At 45.5% G+C, this 18595-nt stretch overlaps 2 protein-coding genes across 3 annotated transcripts; both read left to right on the forward strand.

Annotated features, from left to right (window-relative positions):
• Positions 1 to 4251: 4251 nt before the first annotated feature.
• On the forward strand, positions 4252 to 13769 carry LOC122399953 (protein Star-like). Of its 2 annotated transcripts, XM_043401057.1 has the most exons (7): positions 4252 to 4531; positions 8069 to 8260; positions 9431 to 9644; positions 9770 to 9934; positions 10037 to 10228; positions 13248 to 13440; positions 13517 to 13769. In XM_043401057.1, the coding sequence occupies exons 1-6, from the start codon at positions 4458 to 4460 to the stop codon at positions 13413 to 13415; spliced, it is 1005 nt and encodes a 334-aa protein (XP_043256992.1). In that variant the 5' UTR covers positions 4252 to 4457; the 3' UTR covers positions 13416 to 13440; positions 13517 to 13769. The 2 variants fall into 2 exon arrangements, with proteins under 2 accessions (XP_043256992.1, XP_043256991.1); XM_043401056.1 differs by lacking the exons at positions 13248 to 13440; positions 13517 to 13769 and adding an exon at positions 10317 to 10843.
• Positions 13770 to 15505: 1736 nt separating this feature from the next.
• Positions 15506 to 18346, forward strand: LOC122399936 (facilitated trehalose transporter Tret1-like). The gene is made up of 5 exons (XM_043401030.1): positions 15506 to 15750; positions 16394 to 16923; positions 17108 to 17413; positions 17734 to 17936; positions 17997 to 18346. The coding sequence occupies exons 1-5, from the start codon at positions 15666 to 15668 to the stop codon at positions 18289 to 18291; spliced, it is 1419 nt and encodes a 472-aa protein (XP_043256965.1). The 5' UTR covers positions 15506 to 15665; the 3' UTR covers positions 18292 to 18346.
• Positions 18347 to 18595: the final 249 nt, after the last annotated feature.

The following is an 18595-nucleotide window of genomic DNA, read 5'->3' on the forward strand; positions in this document are numbered from 1 at the left end:
TTCGTCACGTGTTTACTTGTCGAGAAAATTAAGTATATTGAGTTTTTTTAAATGGAAACAGGAACCAGATTATGATACCAGAGTCAATATATTCTTGTACGTGTATTATGCAAAATAATTATACTTTTAATCGCACGATTAATTTCTATCAAGGTTTCGTATTTTTATCGTCATTTTATTAATATGCATTTGCATATACATACACGGTCCAGTGATAATCGATCGTTTTCGTTAATTAAATTCGTTTTGAAATACATATTTACGAGAATATAATTTGCAAATCGGTACATGGATCATCGGTACATATCGCTTAATATGGAATTAACGTTTGTAAAATCGTGCAGCTATTTCCCTTTCGTTTGTACCAGTGTCCAACCAGACAAGTTCGTTATTACTCGTCCATACTTTTTGTTTCGATAATATTGCTTGAGTAATTCTTTGATAATATTAAACGTATCACGTGTACGTGGGAATTGCACTTAAAAAATTGCACTCACTTACGAGTTTCCATGCGCACGTGTTCCGAAATCGAACGAGTCGTTGATCCGTCGAACGGCGAACAGAAATAGAAATCGCGCTTAAAAATATTTTCCAACCGAATTCTCGCTGACTGATAAATAAACCTTCCGAGTACCCTAGGAATCGTATGCACGCACGATATCACGTTGCGTGAATTGAATTTTCTACGTAGCCAGCGGCAGTGTTAACGATTCGCATCATTAACTCGCACGGGAAGTTCATTCGAACAGAAGCGTTGCTGCTTTACAAGCATTTGCCAATAGAAATTTTATTATCAATTATTGGACTTTCTCGGCAAGTTTCGGTCAAATGAATTTCATCGCCAAGTTTGTTCAAGTAAAGAGATTTGTCAATTTTTCAAGAGTCGTGCACGAATACCCCCCCTCCCGGAAATATTTTCTATCAACATGTATTTCCACGGTTCTATGGATCGAAATGGAAACCAGCTATCCATAAAACTGCCGGTGGAAATAGTGTTAATTTCTGGTTTCACTAGATCATTTCCTCCTCACCGATTGTTCCGCGTGCGATATCGATCAAGAGTCCACTTCCGGTCGGTTTGCTCGATCGCAAAGGGGAGCAATGTCAACAACCAGTGACGCGCACAAGAGGATCTCTCCTCGGTCCATTCGGGGGATTCACCTTTTCAGAACGAACGTCGAGGAACGCGCGCGATCCCACGCGAGTCCGTGCATGTCACGACCACGTCCAAACGACAATTGAAATGATCGTCGACGATCAGGACGTCGTTTTCGCGCGCGAAAACCGCGGATGTGTTCGTGTTGCCGCGGTCGCGATCGCCGCACGAGTGTCGACGTTCCTCGGTTCAACGAAACGACGCTCGGAGTACGTGGATCTACGGTGGCGTCTGCGCCGCGACGCCTCCGTCGGTGGCTGCGTTTAGCCCGTCCCGTGTCTAACCGACGCGAGTGTTTTAAAGTCCCTGACAAACCCTAAGTCAACCTGGATGCCTATAAATCGCCGGAGAATGCATCATCGATTATCACAACACCGCGATACTATTTTCTTTAGGAATTTCCTCTTAAATGATGTTAAAGCGCTCCAACTCGTTCTCAATCCGAAGAGTCGTTCCCCCTCGTTAGTTTGCACCAGTTTTTCTTAGCATCTACCTCTTCAGATTTCTCTGTTACAAATGTACGCTGTTTTCCCGTTGCATTGTACAATTCGAAATAAGACACGCGGAAAGTTCATTGTCCTCGACTTTGCCAACCGTAACCCTTGGACGACAGGTGACAGTCGTAATCGATTTCTAGAACCCACTGGCCACGGATTCCAGGCGACCCGCGACTCTTTGTCTCGCGCCAAGAAATATTACCATGGCTAAACAATTTGTAAGACGATACGTTAGTTTACTCAACTTTCGACTTTAGACAATCGATTACTTTGTATCAACGGACATCGGAGGGAATTAGAAGAGGTTAAAGGCGACATGTTTGCGATAGAAACTATGTAACGATTTAATGAAATGGCGTTTCAAAGGCCAGGTGGTCCTCGAGAGAGAAAAGGTTGGCATTCGCGATGCTAACAATGTTCTATTCCCGCTAACTCGAATCGACATTGCACATCGACGCGTTGCTTTCATCAAGTTCGAAAAACGACAAAGTTAACCGAACGCGATAAACAAACAAAGGGTCCTGTTTAGCAAAGTTTTCTATTGTCGTTGCAGCTGCCGTTCTCCGTTTCCTTTTACGTGCACATGCGATAGACACTGTGTTCCGTAGACGAGAGCCAATCGCGTCCGCGTTTTTCATCCGCCCACGTTCACCTACGCCTTGTCGTTATTTCTCCTTTCACTCTGTGGTCCTGGCCGCGTTGTTTTCGCGTCAAAAAACGACTTTTCCTTTTCGACGTTGCCCGGCAAAGACCGCCTAGAAGGGTTTACCCTTTGGTCACCGGCTCGCTGAACTTCAGACAACGTCGAGTAGCTCGCTGCCGGAGCAAATTGATCCGTCGTTCATTCCTCCTGACTTTTTCGTCGGTGCAGTGAGCTTTTTAACGATTACGTTGCCGGACGATCATCCTTCCGTTGTTCCTCGGTCATTACGCTTTCCCTTTCCACGCGAAGTTGAAATAAACCTGGCTTGGTCATCCTCTGCACCCCTTATCGATCCATTTCCCATGACTTTCTCAGGATCTATGCGTTCGAGCGTACTTTAATGTCTGTCGCGGTAGCGTTCCGACGAAATCCATTGCTCTGAAGGCCGACTAATTTGAATCGATCATCCCGGTTGGTCGGAACAGGAGGGAACACCTTCGCCGACTCTCCACTCGAAGCGAAACTGCAAAAATAAATGGGACGCGCCGTAAATAATTTCTCGGTCTCGGACCTCTTTAAAATAGAATTCTCCTTGCGATCCTTAACGAGCAGCATGGTTTTCATCCTACGTACAAAAGTCGTTTCGCAACACGTAGGGGCTTGTTTTCGAATCCGTTCCATCTTTCCTCCAGCAAACCGGGTTAGCACGCTTATCTCTATTACCACCCTCGTGGATCTTGTTGGGCTAGCCTAACCGAGCCCACGCCGCCCTTTAGTCGCGTTAACTAGATCGTCTAATGCTTATTATCGATTTGGGCTAGCATTCTCTAGGACCACGTTTAACCAACCATAACTTGGCTCGTTCGAAATTTTAGTCGCCTAACTAGATTTCCGAACAAACCGATAGTCTCGTGGTCCCCTTCGGAGGCTACTGTACAGCCACGGGTGAAATCTCATGGAATTGTATGTAATCCGATTTATGCGGTGTTTGTACTCGTTTTAATCGCCGGAATCCCAGCAATGCAACGGTATCGTTTTCGAAAAGGTACGATGGAAATTGTTTGTTCGAGAACGAATCCGATCGATCGAAAAACCGAACGCTCGGTGCCCGCTCGTGGTTCTACCGGCAAACGTGGAACACAAAAGGCGGCTGCGAGTTGTACAGGATCGATAATGCCTTCACCGGACGTAAGTATGTACATGGAACGAAGTGTGCAGCCCGTTGACCAAAGCGTGGCGTCGCGGCGCTGCGCACCACTGCGCGCACCACCCCACAGAACCAGAAACGAGAACGTGGAGGGGGGAGTCGAGACGAACGGCTGTGAAAATGGTTGAGAACCGGTGGCTTCTACCTGGCCGTTTAATAGGAGAGCGGAGAGCACAGAATGTCCTCGTAAAAGCGAGCGAGAGGGACGGCGTGATCGAGGGGGATAGAGGAAGAGGATACGGATGGCGGTGTTTAAAGAAGGACACCCGATATAAGAGGCATTGTACCCGGTTATACCGTGAGCCGTTCCAGGTGCTGGAGGGCAGTCGGCTCTCGCCACGGGACGAGCATATATGCACGTCGGCGTGTCTGCATTTCCTTAGTCCAGGCCCCCGTGGTCGACGCGTGAAAATCGACGTCGCCGTCGTCTAGAACAGGGCACCCGGCTGAAACGCGCGCCAAGTGGGAGAGCCCAGCAGCGTGTGCGAGCGAGAAACGAAGAGAAAAAAAAAGAAGAGAGGAGAGACTACGACGAGAGGGACGCCTGTGGGTATCGCCGCGTGCCGCTCTGCAGTGCGACATTCGACGACAACACACGTTCGCTCGACGCACGCCGACATCCCGTCCTGTTAATAAACTTTCGTACGGTGTTCTTCTTCTCTCTGTCGGAACGTTACACGCGCGTTCGTCGACGCCGCGACGCGCCGCGCGGATCTCTCTTTGTTCTCGCGACTCCTTCGACCTCGGTCGTCGCGCCGCGGCGCTCACGCTCTTCGATTCCTTTTGGAAATCTCTTTATTCCGGGGGGAGGGTAGAACGTTCACGTTGCAACAGTCGCGAGTGGTTCATCAGGGGGCAAGGAAAACGTCTCGGAGGATGTGCGCGGTCTGGTGAAACTGATGTCTTTTGAACGACGATCGCGTCACACACGGGACGCGAGACGGAACCACGTGAATGCCTCACGCCACTGAACCTTCCTTTCCACCGGGCGAATTATTCTGGACCGGCATGGATCCCGTGAAAGCCAAGTACGTAAACCGTTGCGACGATATCAGCCTTTTCCTGTTGGTCGTGAGTCACTCGGATCACCTTCTGCTAGTCATTTTACAAAAGTTTTCCTCGGGATTCGTACGGAGTTGGGACCAGGTTTAAACGTTTCGCCGCATTCGCGAATACCTGACATAGTTGGAGACCTTTCGATCTCGATCCGAGGATCGACCGGATAAAAGTCGTGGACGAGCGTAATTAGCTGCGGCCAACGCTTGATACAATATTACCGCGAAACACGATGAATGGGGAAACGGTTTACCAATAGTTTCGACGGTAACGACGTTGCAAAAACCGATTATTCACGAATATTTCACGTTACAAGTAAATGTTTACGATATGCAGCGATGAAAATATTGAGTTTAAATTGGACGAAAACTTGTGTCTGATATTAGCTCTTCTCTCCAGTATGTAATTACTCGGGTGTGTAACGATACTAATTCCGCGCGATGATCGTATCTACGCGTAGTTGTATTTGGTAACAGGTGTTCGACATCAACATTGCTAATAACTCCGTAGCGATTTAAATAGCATAGGCGCGTTTTTAACGACACTTTGATCATGAAAATTGCGCCTGCCCACGCATAGCAATCTCTTGGCGCAGCTTCAAAGACGCCCATTAACATTTAAGCTAATAAATTTCCCAAACGACAATAGCCTCTATGAAGGGATATTATGATAGGTTTGCATGGTTCTCGAGCAATAATTGCGTCCCCATGAACTCGTGAAAGGCGATAGCGCGTTTTCTTTGCGTCGATACGATCCATTATTTCGAGCCTTCTCCTTTCATTTCCCGACGACTCGTGGCCTTTCGAACCCAGAAATTCCTGAGGCTTCTCCGTAAGTGGAGTTTTTTTTTTTCTCGGGAATAAAAGGGCCGAAGGGCGAGAACACAAAAGCCACCGGGTTTCGATCGTTTCGCCGAAAGCACGGTGAAATTTTTTACGCGCGGATAAAGACCCATTTACCGCCACCCTAAACTGTTTCGCTTAAAATATCGGATAAAACTCCGCTTCGATGGTGGAACGGTGGCCCTCGGCATTGGAATATGCATAAGACGCTTACCGTGTAAGGAATAATAGCGGAAAAGGGATGGAAATTTATTCGAGAACGCTACTCGATTTTCCCTTATCGAGCATTTCGTGGATTTAATATACAATTTGTCTGTACGGTTTGCACGATCGAGAGAACAACGAATGTCGGCGCGAAACCGGGGCGACGAGATCTGTCTTGACAGTGGGAAATTGAAGTCTGGCATCAAGCGACGCCAACAATTGGGTCGGGTAATTTAAAGGGCGTTCAACGCGCGAGACGCTCACGGCGTCTTGACTATCCTCGTAGAAATTAGGCTACGACGGAGCGTGCGGTCACGCGTTCGTTTCGGAGCGATCTTTTCTCTCCCGTGAACTGCAATTCGCGACGCATTGTGTCTACGTGTCTCGTGTCTCGTGTAAGAGGACGCGGAAGTCTAGACTGCCTCTGGGGCCTCTCTTTCCATCCGTGAACGGTTGTGTGGGTGTATCTGCACGATCGCTTGCGGGAAAAAATCGCTTAGAAAGTGCACGCCGGCTCGCGCGCTATTCCGTTTTACGCTCTTTAGAATATACGTGCAACGATTGCTCGTTTCACCCATTCTTCGAAAGATCAGTTTCCACTAACTGCGCTGGAAATTTCATCGAATCGGGAACGCGACGAGTAAATATTATCAGAATCTTCCGGGCAAACTCCGTTACTTTTCTTTTCGTTTTCTCGTTACTTGCCCATCAGCGCCATGCCCATCGTGTTAAAAAGAAAAAGCAGGGACCCGTTTTGTAAATAGTACTCGAGTTTCAGGAAACGAACTATTTTGCTACGATATTCGTTTCTTCTTTCGCGGCCGAATAAACAAACTGCATAATGTATCGTGTTTTGCAGAGAAGGAACAATGAACGGGGCTGCGAAGACATGCGTCGTTGATTAATTTGGCTGTAATTTTTGTTCGTACCTTTGCCCACTACCGCGGAACGAATTTTATCCCGGCAAATCGCAGCTCCCGTTTTCTCGTTCGATTGGCATTTTTGTACGTCTACCGGGACGGTTCTTGCACGACGTATCAAAGTCATAACAACGTTAGTCGCGGTATTACGCGAATCGATCGCGAACGGGGCCACGTAACAACAAGATGGTTGCACACCATCGTTGCAACTTTGAGATGCAATTACCTTACAGCATCGCGTGAAAGTTTAGTTACCCACTGGCCTCGCGTAACACCGTCGAGAGTCCATCGGGGATCGATTTCCTCGATCTGGTCCGCGTTCGATCCAAAAATTAGGTTTTTAAAAAGGTTCCTTCACCTTTGCTTACATTTGCTCGAGGACAAGGTTCCACTGTTTGAACAATCGTCAAAAATAAGGAAACTTATTTTTCCCTGCCTCGAGTAAAGTCGCCTTTCAGCGGAGCATATTCCCCTCGGCGATAATCGAGTACAGACAGCTGTCACCGAACACCCGTCCGTGTCTGGGGCTCGAAACGGCGATTCTGATATCGTTTTACCATCTACCCTTAAATAAAGACCTTCGCGTAACTACGAACTACTTCGTTGAATTTCTGTTTTATCTGATCGGTGTTGCAGCGTTCTATCGAGTTTCGAAAATAGTTCGGTCGATAAAAATTCGTCAGTCTGCATAAACAATTCAGTTAGCAGGAAAATTGACGGAGAATGGTATTCCCGTGTAAAGAATTTCACCTTCCTCCGTGTGTTCGCGTTTATCCTTACCCGCGATCGAACGGAATTCCCTTTCGAATCGTTGGTAGGATCTCTCGTGTCCGTTATCTCGTTATTATATACGATGCAATATGCATCCAGGCTTTTAGCCGGTCGACTGAATTTAAACGCGGCATTAACTCGTATCGCCACGTAGACCCACGAACACGCAACGATTTCTATCGTCTTGCAACCCAAAAATCGTACCAAGACGTACGCGACGAAACCCTTGGCCATCGATTTGCATTACGAATGTTAGGAAAATTGTCGGTATTTACGACTACGGGGATCTATCGTGATCGTTAGAATCGTCAGAATGATTGGAATATCGCAATCGGGGTCTCGATGGTCTTCTCCTTGAACAAACACTGCCACTGTCTTCTACAGTGAGTGTAAAAAGTATTCGTACACCAGTCAATTTGCGATTATACAATCTAAAGGAAATACCACTAGATACCAAAATAGCAAATAGACTGATTTTTGTTACGTTTATGTACTAAAATTTACACGTTTTTGTTGTAAAATTAGAAATGTACATTTCTAAATTTAAATGTAAATTTCTGGAAATTTGTGAATATTTTCATAATAAATATAAATAAATAATTTGTTCCAGAGATTTCTAAGAATATGTATGGATGTTTTTGTTAACATACTTTTGTAATAAACAAAGTTCTGTTCACTGGTAGGGTAAAATAGGAGAAGTTTCGATAGATTTTCCGTCGATTTCCGACGAGTGTGGCGGGAACGTTCACCGGTGGTGGTTTTATGTTTGCAGAATGGCCCCCACAGGGATGCCACCGGTCACCGGTGTCCTGCAACCACCCACAGGCTCGACGCTGACAGGGTCCACGATGTCCAGCCACAAGAAAAGCTGGTGGAGAAGAGTGGCACCCTGCCTGGCCTTTCTCGCGGCTTTTTCCACCGCCATGGCCTTGCTTCTCGTCTGGAGCGAAGCTGCGGCCTTGAGGTAAAATTCCCCATAAAGCGACAAACAGAGAAAAAAGGCTTTCCCGACTGCTGGGTCGATTTTGTCCCGATTGGACTCTTTCTTCGTAACCGGGCGATCTGATTTTTCTTTATCTTGGATCATCCGGTTGAAAGGAGCTTATAAGATAGCCATTAATCTACTTGCAGTTCATTCTGTGTCAAACGATTCGAAGACTAAATAAATTCCAATCGTTTAGAAACGTAATTTGTTGAAATTTCAGTAGGAAGATAAACGTATTCGTACGTCGATCGGCACCTGTCGGTTCGCTCGATTTTATTGTCGCCGTCGTTTTGACTGCAAAGCCGAACGCAAGCAAACTTATCGGCCATATCGTAGCAAGTGAAATATTTGATCGTAGCTTTCGACTAGGATCCGTGAGAAGTGCCTGCACGATTTGTAGTTGGAATGTTTACGAACGTAATGTAATATAATCCGTGTATTTTGTGTACTCGAGACTTTAATTTGCGCGCGTTTTACCGCGAATTCTGATTGCCTGCTGTCTGTTTTTCGATTCAACGTACATACCTGTAAATATTCAAATATTAGCTCCATATTCCGCGAATAAAACATTAATTTCATTGAAATAATCTTGTTGATTCCATTTACCATCGAGGCAATTTATCCTCTGTAAATCTCGTTTGCAAAGTAAAGAATTGTATTGTTCTTGTCTCCGGTGATTTACAAAGCTTCCGCTGCGCGCCTAACGAGCGTTAAAGGTAAACGATTGTAAAACTGAGCTAATTACTAGGTCGCTCGATGATTATATTTTCCCTCGGAGACGGTCGTGCCAAAGACTATTAACGTTGCTCGACAACGAGCTTACAGGGAAAAAGTTGATTCGACGACGGTTCACCAGTGTTCTAAGACGATTACCTTTTAACGTGGAAGTTTTCAGTTGCTCGCATACGTTAATGAAAATCGTGCATTATAAATAAAAGCTTCCGAATGTTTGTAATACCCGGGTTTTCGGGATAATCTCTTGTCAGCGAAGTTTAGTAGATTTTGGTCTCAGCGGTGGCCTATCTGTTGTTCCTCGCTGAGCTTAAACGGGGGAGTAGCTTATCAATGTGTGCGTAACGTGTGTACATGTCAAACTTAATGAGACTGCAGCTGCCGGTGCTTAGGTTAAAGCGGATGCTTCGATTGCAGGAGGCAGGCATTCGACGCTAACATGACCAGGGATTACGTGTTGAACAGCGTCTCGATGGACAATCCGGAATTGGTCGCGTATATCAGAGAGGTACAATTGAAACCCACGACGCAACAAGATCCGTTGAATGCTACCCAGACCTCGGAGGAGAGGTACGTTTCGAGCCTGACGGAGGGAAAACGCGAGGGCGTCTACGTAGAATACATTAGCAGGGTAAGGAGCGACCTTTTGACCCGTCCAATTACCTAGAAGCGAGCACGAGACCTCTCTGCTAATTCTTTCTAACCAGATTGTGCGTTGGTCTTCTCTGGAAATATGATAATCGACGCTTGTTACAGATAGGAGCCGTTTCTAGCACGGGATGGCTAGAGCGCAATTCCAGCTGGAGGGGCGTTTTGATACTGACCGATCCTAGAAGCTTCTTCGAGGCTCACAGAAGCACCAGGAATCAAAAGACCAGAGTCTTGCACGCTTGTCTTAGCACCGATAAGGATACCAAAGAGGCAAGTGCTTCCTATTCAGCGGTTCCCTTGGTCACGCGTGCATGTTCGTTCGAATATTTTTCTGATAATCGATGGACGGGGGTGCGCGCGTTCGAATTTCAGATTACGTATCATCAGGAATCTGAGGTTCAAGTTACCAAATTAGGGGAGGGTCCGAACAGTCTGGTGTCGTCGGACGAGGGTCTGCCAACCACGAGATTGAAGTGTTTCCCATTGTACAGCGTTTTGCTCGCCTATAGCGCCACCACGTTGGATTACCTGAGCCTGGACAGTCCGGACGCCCAAGACGGCCAGGTGATTAGCCACGGAATTGGTCATTTCCGTGTTTTACCAGTCGTTTTTCTACGTTGTACGAGCAGTACGCCGACTGTCTTTGCCGCAGGTACTCGACACGATTCCCTGGGAGACGACGAGAATATCCGTCGTGTCCATACGCTGGAGTTCTCAGCACAGCGAGACGGAAACGAGAGGTCTGATCGATAAGATGACTGGCAGAAGGTACAAGCTGATGTACACCACCGACACCGGGAAGCTGATCTTTTTGTACAACGCGTTGCTAAAGATTTGAACAGAAGACTCGAGCTACTTTCAACACTGGACCGTTCTACGTTCCTTGCGCGACAGTTTATCGCGATGGGAAACAGTTTTTCGTCGAGCAAACGAAAGACCGTTCGATGTCGAATCGCGGACTTTCGTTTCCCGTAGGAACATGTTTCATCCTCGCGCGTAAGCACGATCGTAGAACAAGTCAAGTTTATCGTAGATCACGACAAGTTTCGTTTCAGTTTACAATCGCACGGCTGGTCGAACCGTTATCGACGATCTAGGAACACGGAATTCTTTCTACCTTATCATTATATTTTTTTTTTGTTATTTTAAATATGCTATCGATTTAACGGACACATGACAAAGACTGAAAGCTATTTTTCCGAGCGTTCGCTCGTATCATACTTAACGACGGGCCCTCGTACCAGGGAGTCCTTTCGATCTCCCTTCTCGCGCCTTACGGAAGTGAACCAAAAAAGAAAGATGAACAGAGATCCACGAAACGAACGTGTTTAGTTTCGTACTTGTATTTTAGCGTAGGTTCGTTTTAATCTAATCGGTGTTAAGTAAGCGTGGATGAACGCAACGAGACATTTTCTTTTACGAACGATGTAGATTTTTATTTGTCGAAGAACGACAGCCTCGCGGTCACTGTCCGCGGGCCAATGGCGAGCGCTGTCGCAGTGATAATCGATGAGTTACTCTGATTACCTACACCCACGGGCCTTACTAGCACGTAAGTCGATATTTAGTTAAGATATTATAGAATACCGTAAACCGGGTCTATTTTGCTCGCTGAAGCTCGTTCCTGCGCGTAAAATTTGTTTGAAACGCGTCGAGCAAACCCGACCCAGTAATCGGATTTCCTTTCAACGAACGTGTATTTTCGTCTGCTCTCTCTCTCGTGCAGGAACGTTGCTTTACAGGGGTTAAGTCTGGGTTACCTTGTTTCGTTATTAAGTTCGTGATTCAACGAAGCTACCTCCATCGGTCGTTACTTTTACGACCAAGCGAACGATGAAGTATGTGTTTCGGTTTGCTACCCTTGTCCCACGGCCCATTTTCTTTTCATTCGGGTAATCTTGTCAGTGGCTGGTCCAAAGTTACTTTATTCCAGTCACATCCTCTACCCTCGAATTCAAAAGATTTCCGACGAAGGGACCTTCCTTTATTGCTTTTTTACGGTAATCTTTATTACCCTGTATGTCGGGGGGGTTGTCCGACCTACATCTCCCCCTTCGAGCAGTTCTTTCAGCGCTTCGGTAACAATTATTAGGAGGTTGTCGCTGATGTCTCTTTGCTTCGCCAAAAGGTTCATTCTCGAATAGTTTGTTTCGTCGCGCCAGTCAGGTAACCCCGCGAGTAGCAGAGCGAACCCCGGTTTACGAATCACGACCCAGCGAAAACGCGGTCTTTTAGGCGTCCCCGATTCGACGCTATACTTAATCACGCTCTCCTCACGATCAAGTTCCAACAGGGTATATCGGCTGGTTAGCACAGCCACGATTCGATGAAACTGTGCAGAGCCAATATTTAAATACGAAATATTTCGAAAACGTTGAATTCGCAAAGTTTGTTTGGAAGCTTTCTTGTCAGCCGTCGAAGCGTCGAGAACGACTAATAGTCCTAACGAATAAAGATAATCGTTTCCATTTTGATAGATGGCTCGTTGTCGAGCGCTGGATGGATCAAAGGATGTCGAATGTGCGGAAGACGTCTTTATCGAAAATTATGTCGGTTCGTTTCCTTTTTTACACTCTGGCGCTACGCGAAACGTTTGCACGTTTCATTTTCGAGAGAATCGAACGAATTCTTTTGGAGAACAATAAAGGTAGATATTTTGGAACACCGTTCATTCCCTTCTTTCTTTGCCCCTCCGAGCCTTCTACGATTTATCTCGAAAGAAGATGTTTCGTTTAAACGATTGTTTTTCTTCGATTATAGAATAGAAGCGACGCGCCTCGTCGGTGTTAATTTTACGTGGTAAAGACGTGTTGTTATTGCACTTCATTTCCGAGATATTTAATGGCGAAAATACAAGTCGAGTTAGCGTCGAAGCGGCGGAGTATTGAATTAGCGAGGAAGTTGGTCGGTGAAAACCCGTGGATGAAGTCGGGAACGTTTACGATTTGCAGAAACTTTGATCGTCGCGTAGTACCGCGCGGCCGGATTTTCAATTTCTGATTTAATTGAGAGCAGAAACGGGGCGGGTTGGAACTTTCTCGGGATGCAATTTCCGCGTATGTCCGCGGCCTCCGTGTTTGCTGCGCAATTAGGTAAGATCGCTGGCGAAGATCTAATCTGTAGAGGAAATTTGTCGCGTTGCTGATAATGCTAGGCGGTTTCTCGGGACGCAACCTTGCCTTTCCGTCATTGCTTGTTCAAGCCGTGCACTTTTTCCCCCGTTTTGCTTCCGATCGTGGATGATAAAGATTCGCAGCGTTGCGCGCGAGCTGGCTATCGCCGCGGATCGAACGGAGATTGTCACTGATTTATTGACACCGTTTTATTGCCACGCTCGCCAAACATCCAAGCGAATAAGATAAGTTTCGTTGCCAACCGCGTGATTTTTCGCCGGGAATTGTCCACTCGCGCTGTGTAATCCTTTCAGACGTTCGATTACGGTCTAGCGATAATCTCGAAGAAATTAAATCGCGCTCGCCGATAACGGATCAGTCTATGATTTCACGGACTTCGCGTTGCTCGATCGGGAAAACTCTTTTTACAATGGAGGATCCCCGTTTTGGAATGCCTTTGAAATTTTCAGACACTCGAGCACAGGCAAGATCGAGGCTTTTGTGATCGACGGGCGCATCCATCACCGCTGACAGCAACTCGAAAGTTTGATGGGACGATAACGACAATTTCGGGCGACGACTCTTTGAAAGGATTAACCATTCAAGAGGCATACTCGAACCAAGAAGCGTCGTGCTGAAATCCGAATTTTTTACAGGAACAAAGTATCGAATCTGATTGTATTAATATTTTTACTAATATCTCTGAAAATTGCACAACGTTGGAAATAGATTTTTACAGATCGAGGAAGGACGCGCGGGAATCTCGATGCCGTAAACATGTTGTGGAGTGCGATCGATCATCGTCAAATGTCGAACGATATCGTCGGAAATTCGAGGACAGGTGCACTCCAAGGTGCTACAACCCTTAACAAAGTTGTTTTTTTTTATTTACTCATAATCGATTCGTAACCAACAAGGTTTTTTTCATAACGAATCGTTATTATAGCGTACGAATACACTAAACTGTACACATTTTCCTACTGTAACAATACAATTTTAACTTCATTATTAATTATTAATATTAATGTAAACGTAAAGTGAGAGGAAAACCCAAAGATTTCAAATCATTTTGAAATAATTATTTTTGGTTACGGGAGTCAATTGCAATCATTTTTGGTCAATACACGTACCCCCGAAATCTTACGCACTTTCGAGACAAAAATTCGAGCAGGGGACAAATTTTTCGGCGAAATTAAAAAATTTTAAATGGTTCTAAAAAAATTATTTTTGGCCGCAGGGGTTAATTATAATCATTTTTGGTTAATAGACATACCCTCGGAATCCTAACCTTTTTCGAGAAAAAAATTCCTTACCGAAAATATCATTTCTGGCCAGAAATGTCTGCCCGAATTTTCATAGGAATCTTTAAAATGTCATAACTTCCGAACGGAGTGGACGATTTTGAAGTTTAAAAACGCAAACAACGCGTATTTTGGTGGAGAACATGTAGAAATTCCAAAAATATTCAAAAAGTTGATCCTTGACCCCGGAAAGTTAGAAAAACCCCATAAAAATTGCCCAATTTTCAAACGACCATAACTCCTACAATAGTTAATATATTTCAATGAAATTTATTTGTGAAGTAGAGCTCATGGGTACCTACGAAAAAGTATTAGACAACTTTTCTATAGGGCGTCAAACTAACTTGCTAAAAATAAAAAATCAACTTATAAGAAAAATCGACAGGGTAGGTGCATTAATTTTTCGCCGAAAACAAATTTTTTCAAATCGTTTTAAAAAAATTATTTTTAGCTAGGGGAGTCAATTACACTCATTTTTGGTCAATAGACATAACCCCGAAATCCTACCCACTTTCGAGAAAAAAAATTCGAGAAGTGAAATTTTTCGTCGAAATTAAAAAATTTCAAATCGTTTTAGAAAAATTATTTTTAGCTAGGGGAGTAAATTACACTCATTTTTTGTCAATAGACATAACCCCGATATCCTACCCACTTTCGAGAAAAAAAATTCGAGAAGTGAAATTTTTCGGCGAAATTAAAAATTTTCAAATCAATGTGAAAAAATTATTTTTAGTTGGAAGGGTCGATCACGATCATTTTTGGTCAATACAGATACCCCTGAAATCTTACGCACTTTCGAGAGAAAAAAAATTCTTTAGCGAATATATAATGTGTGGAGGGAAATGTTTCTCTGAAATTTCATGTGTTGTTTATAATGGTATTGGGCAGTGTTGTCGCGTTAATATGGAGTGCAAAACTTGTAGAATAAACAGAAGTTATTAAACATCGCGTCACCGAAGGATTTTGTAGGAGAAAACGTGGATTCTGGAGGGGTTTATCCGATCAGTCCTCAGAATCCTTGCACTCTCGATAGAGATTATTCATCCGGAGTTAATATCTTATCGTGAGAAAAACGACGCGCGATACTATCCCGGAATTAATCTGCATGGTAAACGAGTTCGACAGCAGTTTTTATTTTTACGATCAGTGGCGTCTTCGTTGGCTTATAAATGCAATATGTACCAACCTCCAACCTCTGCGTACTATCATTGAGAGCACAGAGGTGCCATTGCGTTTTGTTGACGGAAATTCGAGTTGTAGCTGCCGAGTAATAAATGTCCACCATCCGGTTAATCGTGATTTCTAAATTTTTTCTTTCAATTGCTAGCGATAATAGCTTAGAGTAGCGATAATGATGGGCAGATAGCGGCGACCGTGATATATGATGGTCCTCGGTGTAACCGCGTCCATTCGGTTTTCTTCGATCGACTTTGCTTAATCCAGAATGTTCATCTGATTCGCGTATCTCGAGTTGCATCGGAAAAAAATCGGTGTCGAACGGTCGGAATTCTCGGCAAACCGGCTACAATTTCGCAATAGGGTCGTGTTCAGCACGAGATCCATCGGAGGAACGCTAATTTCAAGGAAATGGAGGGCACAGGGATGATTAACAGCGGCACGCCCGTTCGCCAGGAAACCAAGAAGCTGTGGCAATATCTCGCCACTATTTCCGGTATTTAACCCCATCTTACTCGCGCTCGCGTTCTCAATTTCGTGGCTATTCGTCGGCGCCTGTCGTGTTCTCTGAGAAAATAAAACTAAGAGATAGAAATGAATTTTAGCGTCTCGTTCGATACCTGTAAAAATATTCCGTTTTGCTGTGTTTCGATCGACAAGATTAACCGAACGTTTCAAGGGAATCTGCGCGTTTATGCTCGAACCGTTTGCCTGGGGAACAACGAAGACACTGTACCGTCCTGCACCTCGAAAAATTGTCTAAAAATCGTTAAAACGCTCCATATTTAATCTCCCACGTGCAGATTATCTTTTCGATTTTTGGTAAACTCTTAGTGCGTAATTGCTTGCCTCATTATCGTTTCAATTTAGTAATTGGTTTAATGTGTTGTAGATATAAGTAACGTTAACGTGCCCAACAATATCGAAAGATAATCGGGCGATTACGTAAGACAGACCATTATCGATTCCCACGAGTATTACAGTAACACGTCGAGTGAAATTACAAAATGGAAACGGAGCAAAGGGCTTCATCTTTCCACTTTTTTCCAATTTAATTCATGCATTATCGAAGATTCCTTTGCGTTCTGCAAATTGATCTGCAATTTTTTTTTCCTAAATAACCTAACATTTTTTCGTAGGATGCCTGTTGGTGGTCGGTGTGGGCACAGCTTTAGCATGGACCTCGCCAGTGCTTCCTCGACTGTACGCAAAGGATTCCTGGATGGTGGTAAGCAAGGACGAAGGTTCGTGGGTGAGTTCTCTGTGCCCGCTGGGCGCCATCGCGGGAGCCTATCCGTCGGGGAAGATGGCCGACAAGTTGGGCAGGAAGAAGTCCCTTCTCCTATTGGCAGGACCGTTCCTCGTATCCTGGGGTATCATCCTAATTGCCGACGAAGTATGGTACCTCTACATCGCCAGATTCATCGTTGGTACCAGCGTCGGGGCTGGTTGCGTCCTTGGACCGACCTACATCTCGGAAATTTCCGAAGTCTCGACCAGGGGGACCCTGGGCGCTCTGTTTCAGCTGTTCCTGACCGTCGGTATTTTCGTCGCCTTCGTCCTGGGATGCGTACTGAGCTACTCTGCGTTCGCCATGGTCTGCGCCCTCATCATCGTCCTGTTCTTGGGTACCTTTTATTGGATGCCAGAGTCACCCGTTTGGCTGGTGGTGCGTAATTATCTGAATTCTATCTATAGGACTCTCGAGTGTGAACGCGTTAAGTTAATTAGACTGGTGAAAAGGGAGCGTGTCAATGGCCCGGATAGTTCGTTTAACTAACTCGTGCTAGTTCCATACAGGTTTTGCATTCGTATCGAGAAGCGAAGAAGAAAAGGGTGAATTTTTGTTGCAGGGTGAAAAAAGAAAGCAAGACGCGACGGTGGCGTTGGCGGTGCTCAGAGGCGAGGATTACGATCCCGGAGAAGAGTTGAACAAGATGCAAGCGGAGGTCGAGGCGAATGCTGGCAGGGAGGTCACCATCTCCGACATGATGAAGTCTCCGGTTCACAAGAAAGCCATGACCGCGTCCTTCGGTATGATGTTCTTTCAACAGGCATCCGGCGTGAACGCGGTGATCTTTTACACGGTGATGATCTTCGAGGCGTCCGGAAGTTCGATAGCGCCGGACCTGGCGTCCATACTGGTCGCGCTCGTTCAGGTTCGTTTCCTCCGAAATTCTTCTCAAAACATACAGTTGTACTCGACGAGGGTTTCGATTGTTTTTCGTTGAAAAATAATAATAATAACGAGACGTCCAAGGCGGAAGCGTGTTATCGTCGTTGGGCATAAAAATGTCCGCCGTCCGGCGTCTTCCGATTGTTCTTTAATTGCGACGTCGTTAGGAGCACGGTAAACACGTTACAGATTTTCGTTCAAGTTCGTTTGAAGTAAAAAAACTGAATTCTCGAGCGGAGACGTTGGAGGAAATAAATTTGGATCGATATAAACGATGTTTACACGGAACGTTGTTCGTCGCAGTTGATAATGTCGGGTGTTGCGGCGCTGATCGTGGATCGAGCCGGAAGGAAGCCGCTGCTGATGATTTCTTCAGTTCTTATGTCATTTAGCCTGATCGCGCTCGGTTACTACTTCAAGCAGAAAGACGGCGGAAATGACGTGAGCTCGCTCGGCTGGTTGCCATTGACTTCTTTGATCGTCTTTATGATAGCCTTTTCTATCGGGTGAGTTTTACTATTTCGAGAAATTGCTCTCCATCGTTTACATTGATGTTTGTTCGACAGCGTGGGCCCCGTACCATGGATGTTGATGGGCGAGCTGTTCTCCACAGAGACGAAAGCGGTCGCGTCCAGCATCGCGGTGATGTTGAATTGGGGCATGGTGTTCGTGGTGACGAAAACCTTCCCGACGATGAACGAGAAATTGGGCACAGCCATGACGTTCTGGATCTTCGCGGCGATCATGGCGGGCGCGACCGCGTTCGCGCATTTTCTCGTACCGGAAACCAAGGGAAAGACCTACCAGGAGATCCAGATCGAGCTGCAGGGCGGCGTTCGAACGACCAAACCTGTACCTTAATTTCGAAATCGATCGAGATCTTATCGTTGCAAAGACTCTTAAAAGTTTCGCGTAACTGTTTCAATTCGGGGCTGAAAATCAATTATGACGCGATCTTTTCCACGAAGAGCTTCCGCGATATCGGTTATCGCAAGTGGAAAGATTTCCGATGCATCGACGACTACATATTCGGCGTACTATCGTCTTTCGATTTCCCTTTTTATGTTGGGGAACGGCGTCTCCGTGACGAGTGCCTCGTGCCGATAACCAAGATAAAGATCGAGGCTATCGGTGAATTTTCCAACATCTGACCAACACTTACGTG

This window comes from Colletes gigas, unplaced genomic scaffold, assembly GCF_013123115.1.
Source record: "Colletes gigas isolate AHSC1104 unplaced genomic scaffold, ASM1312311v1 Colletes_gigas_Sc00015, whole genome shotgun sequence".
Lineage (NCBI taxonomy): Eukaryota > Metazoa > Arthropoda > Insecta > Hymenoptera > Colletidae > Colletes > Colletes gigas.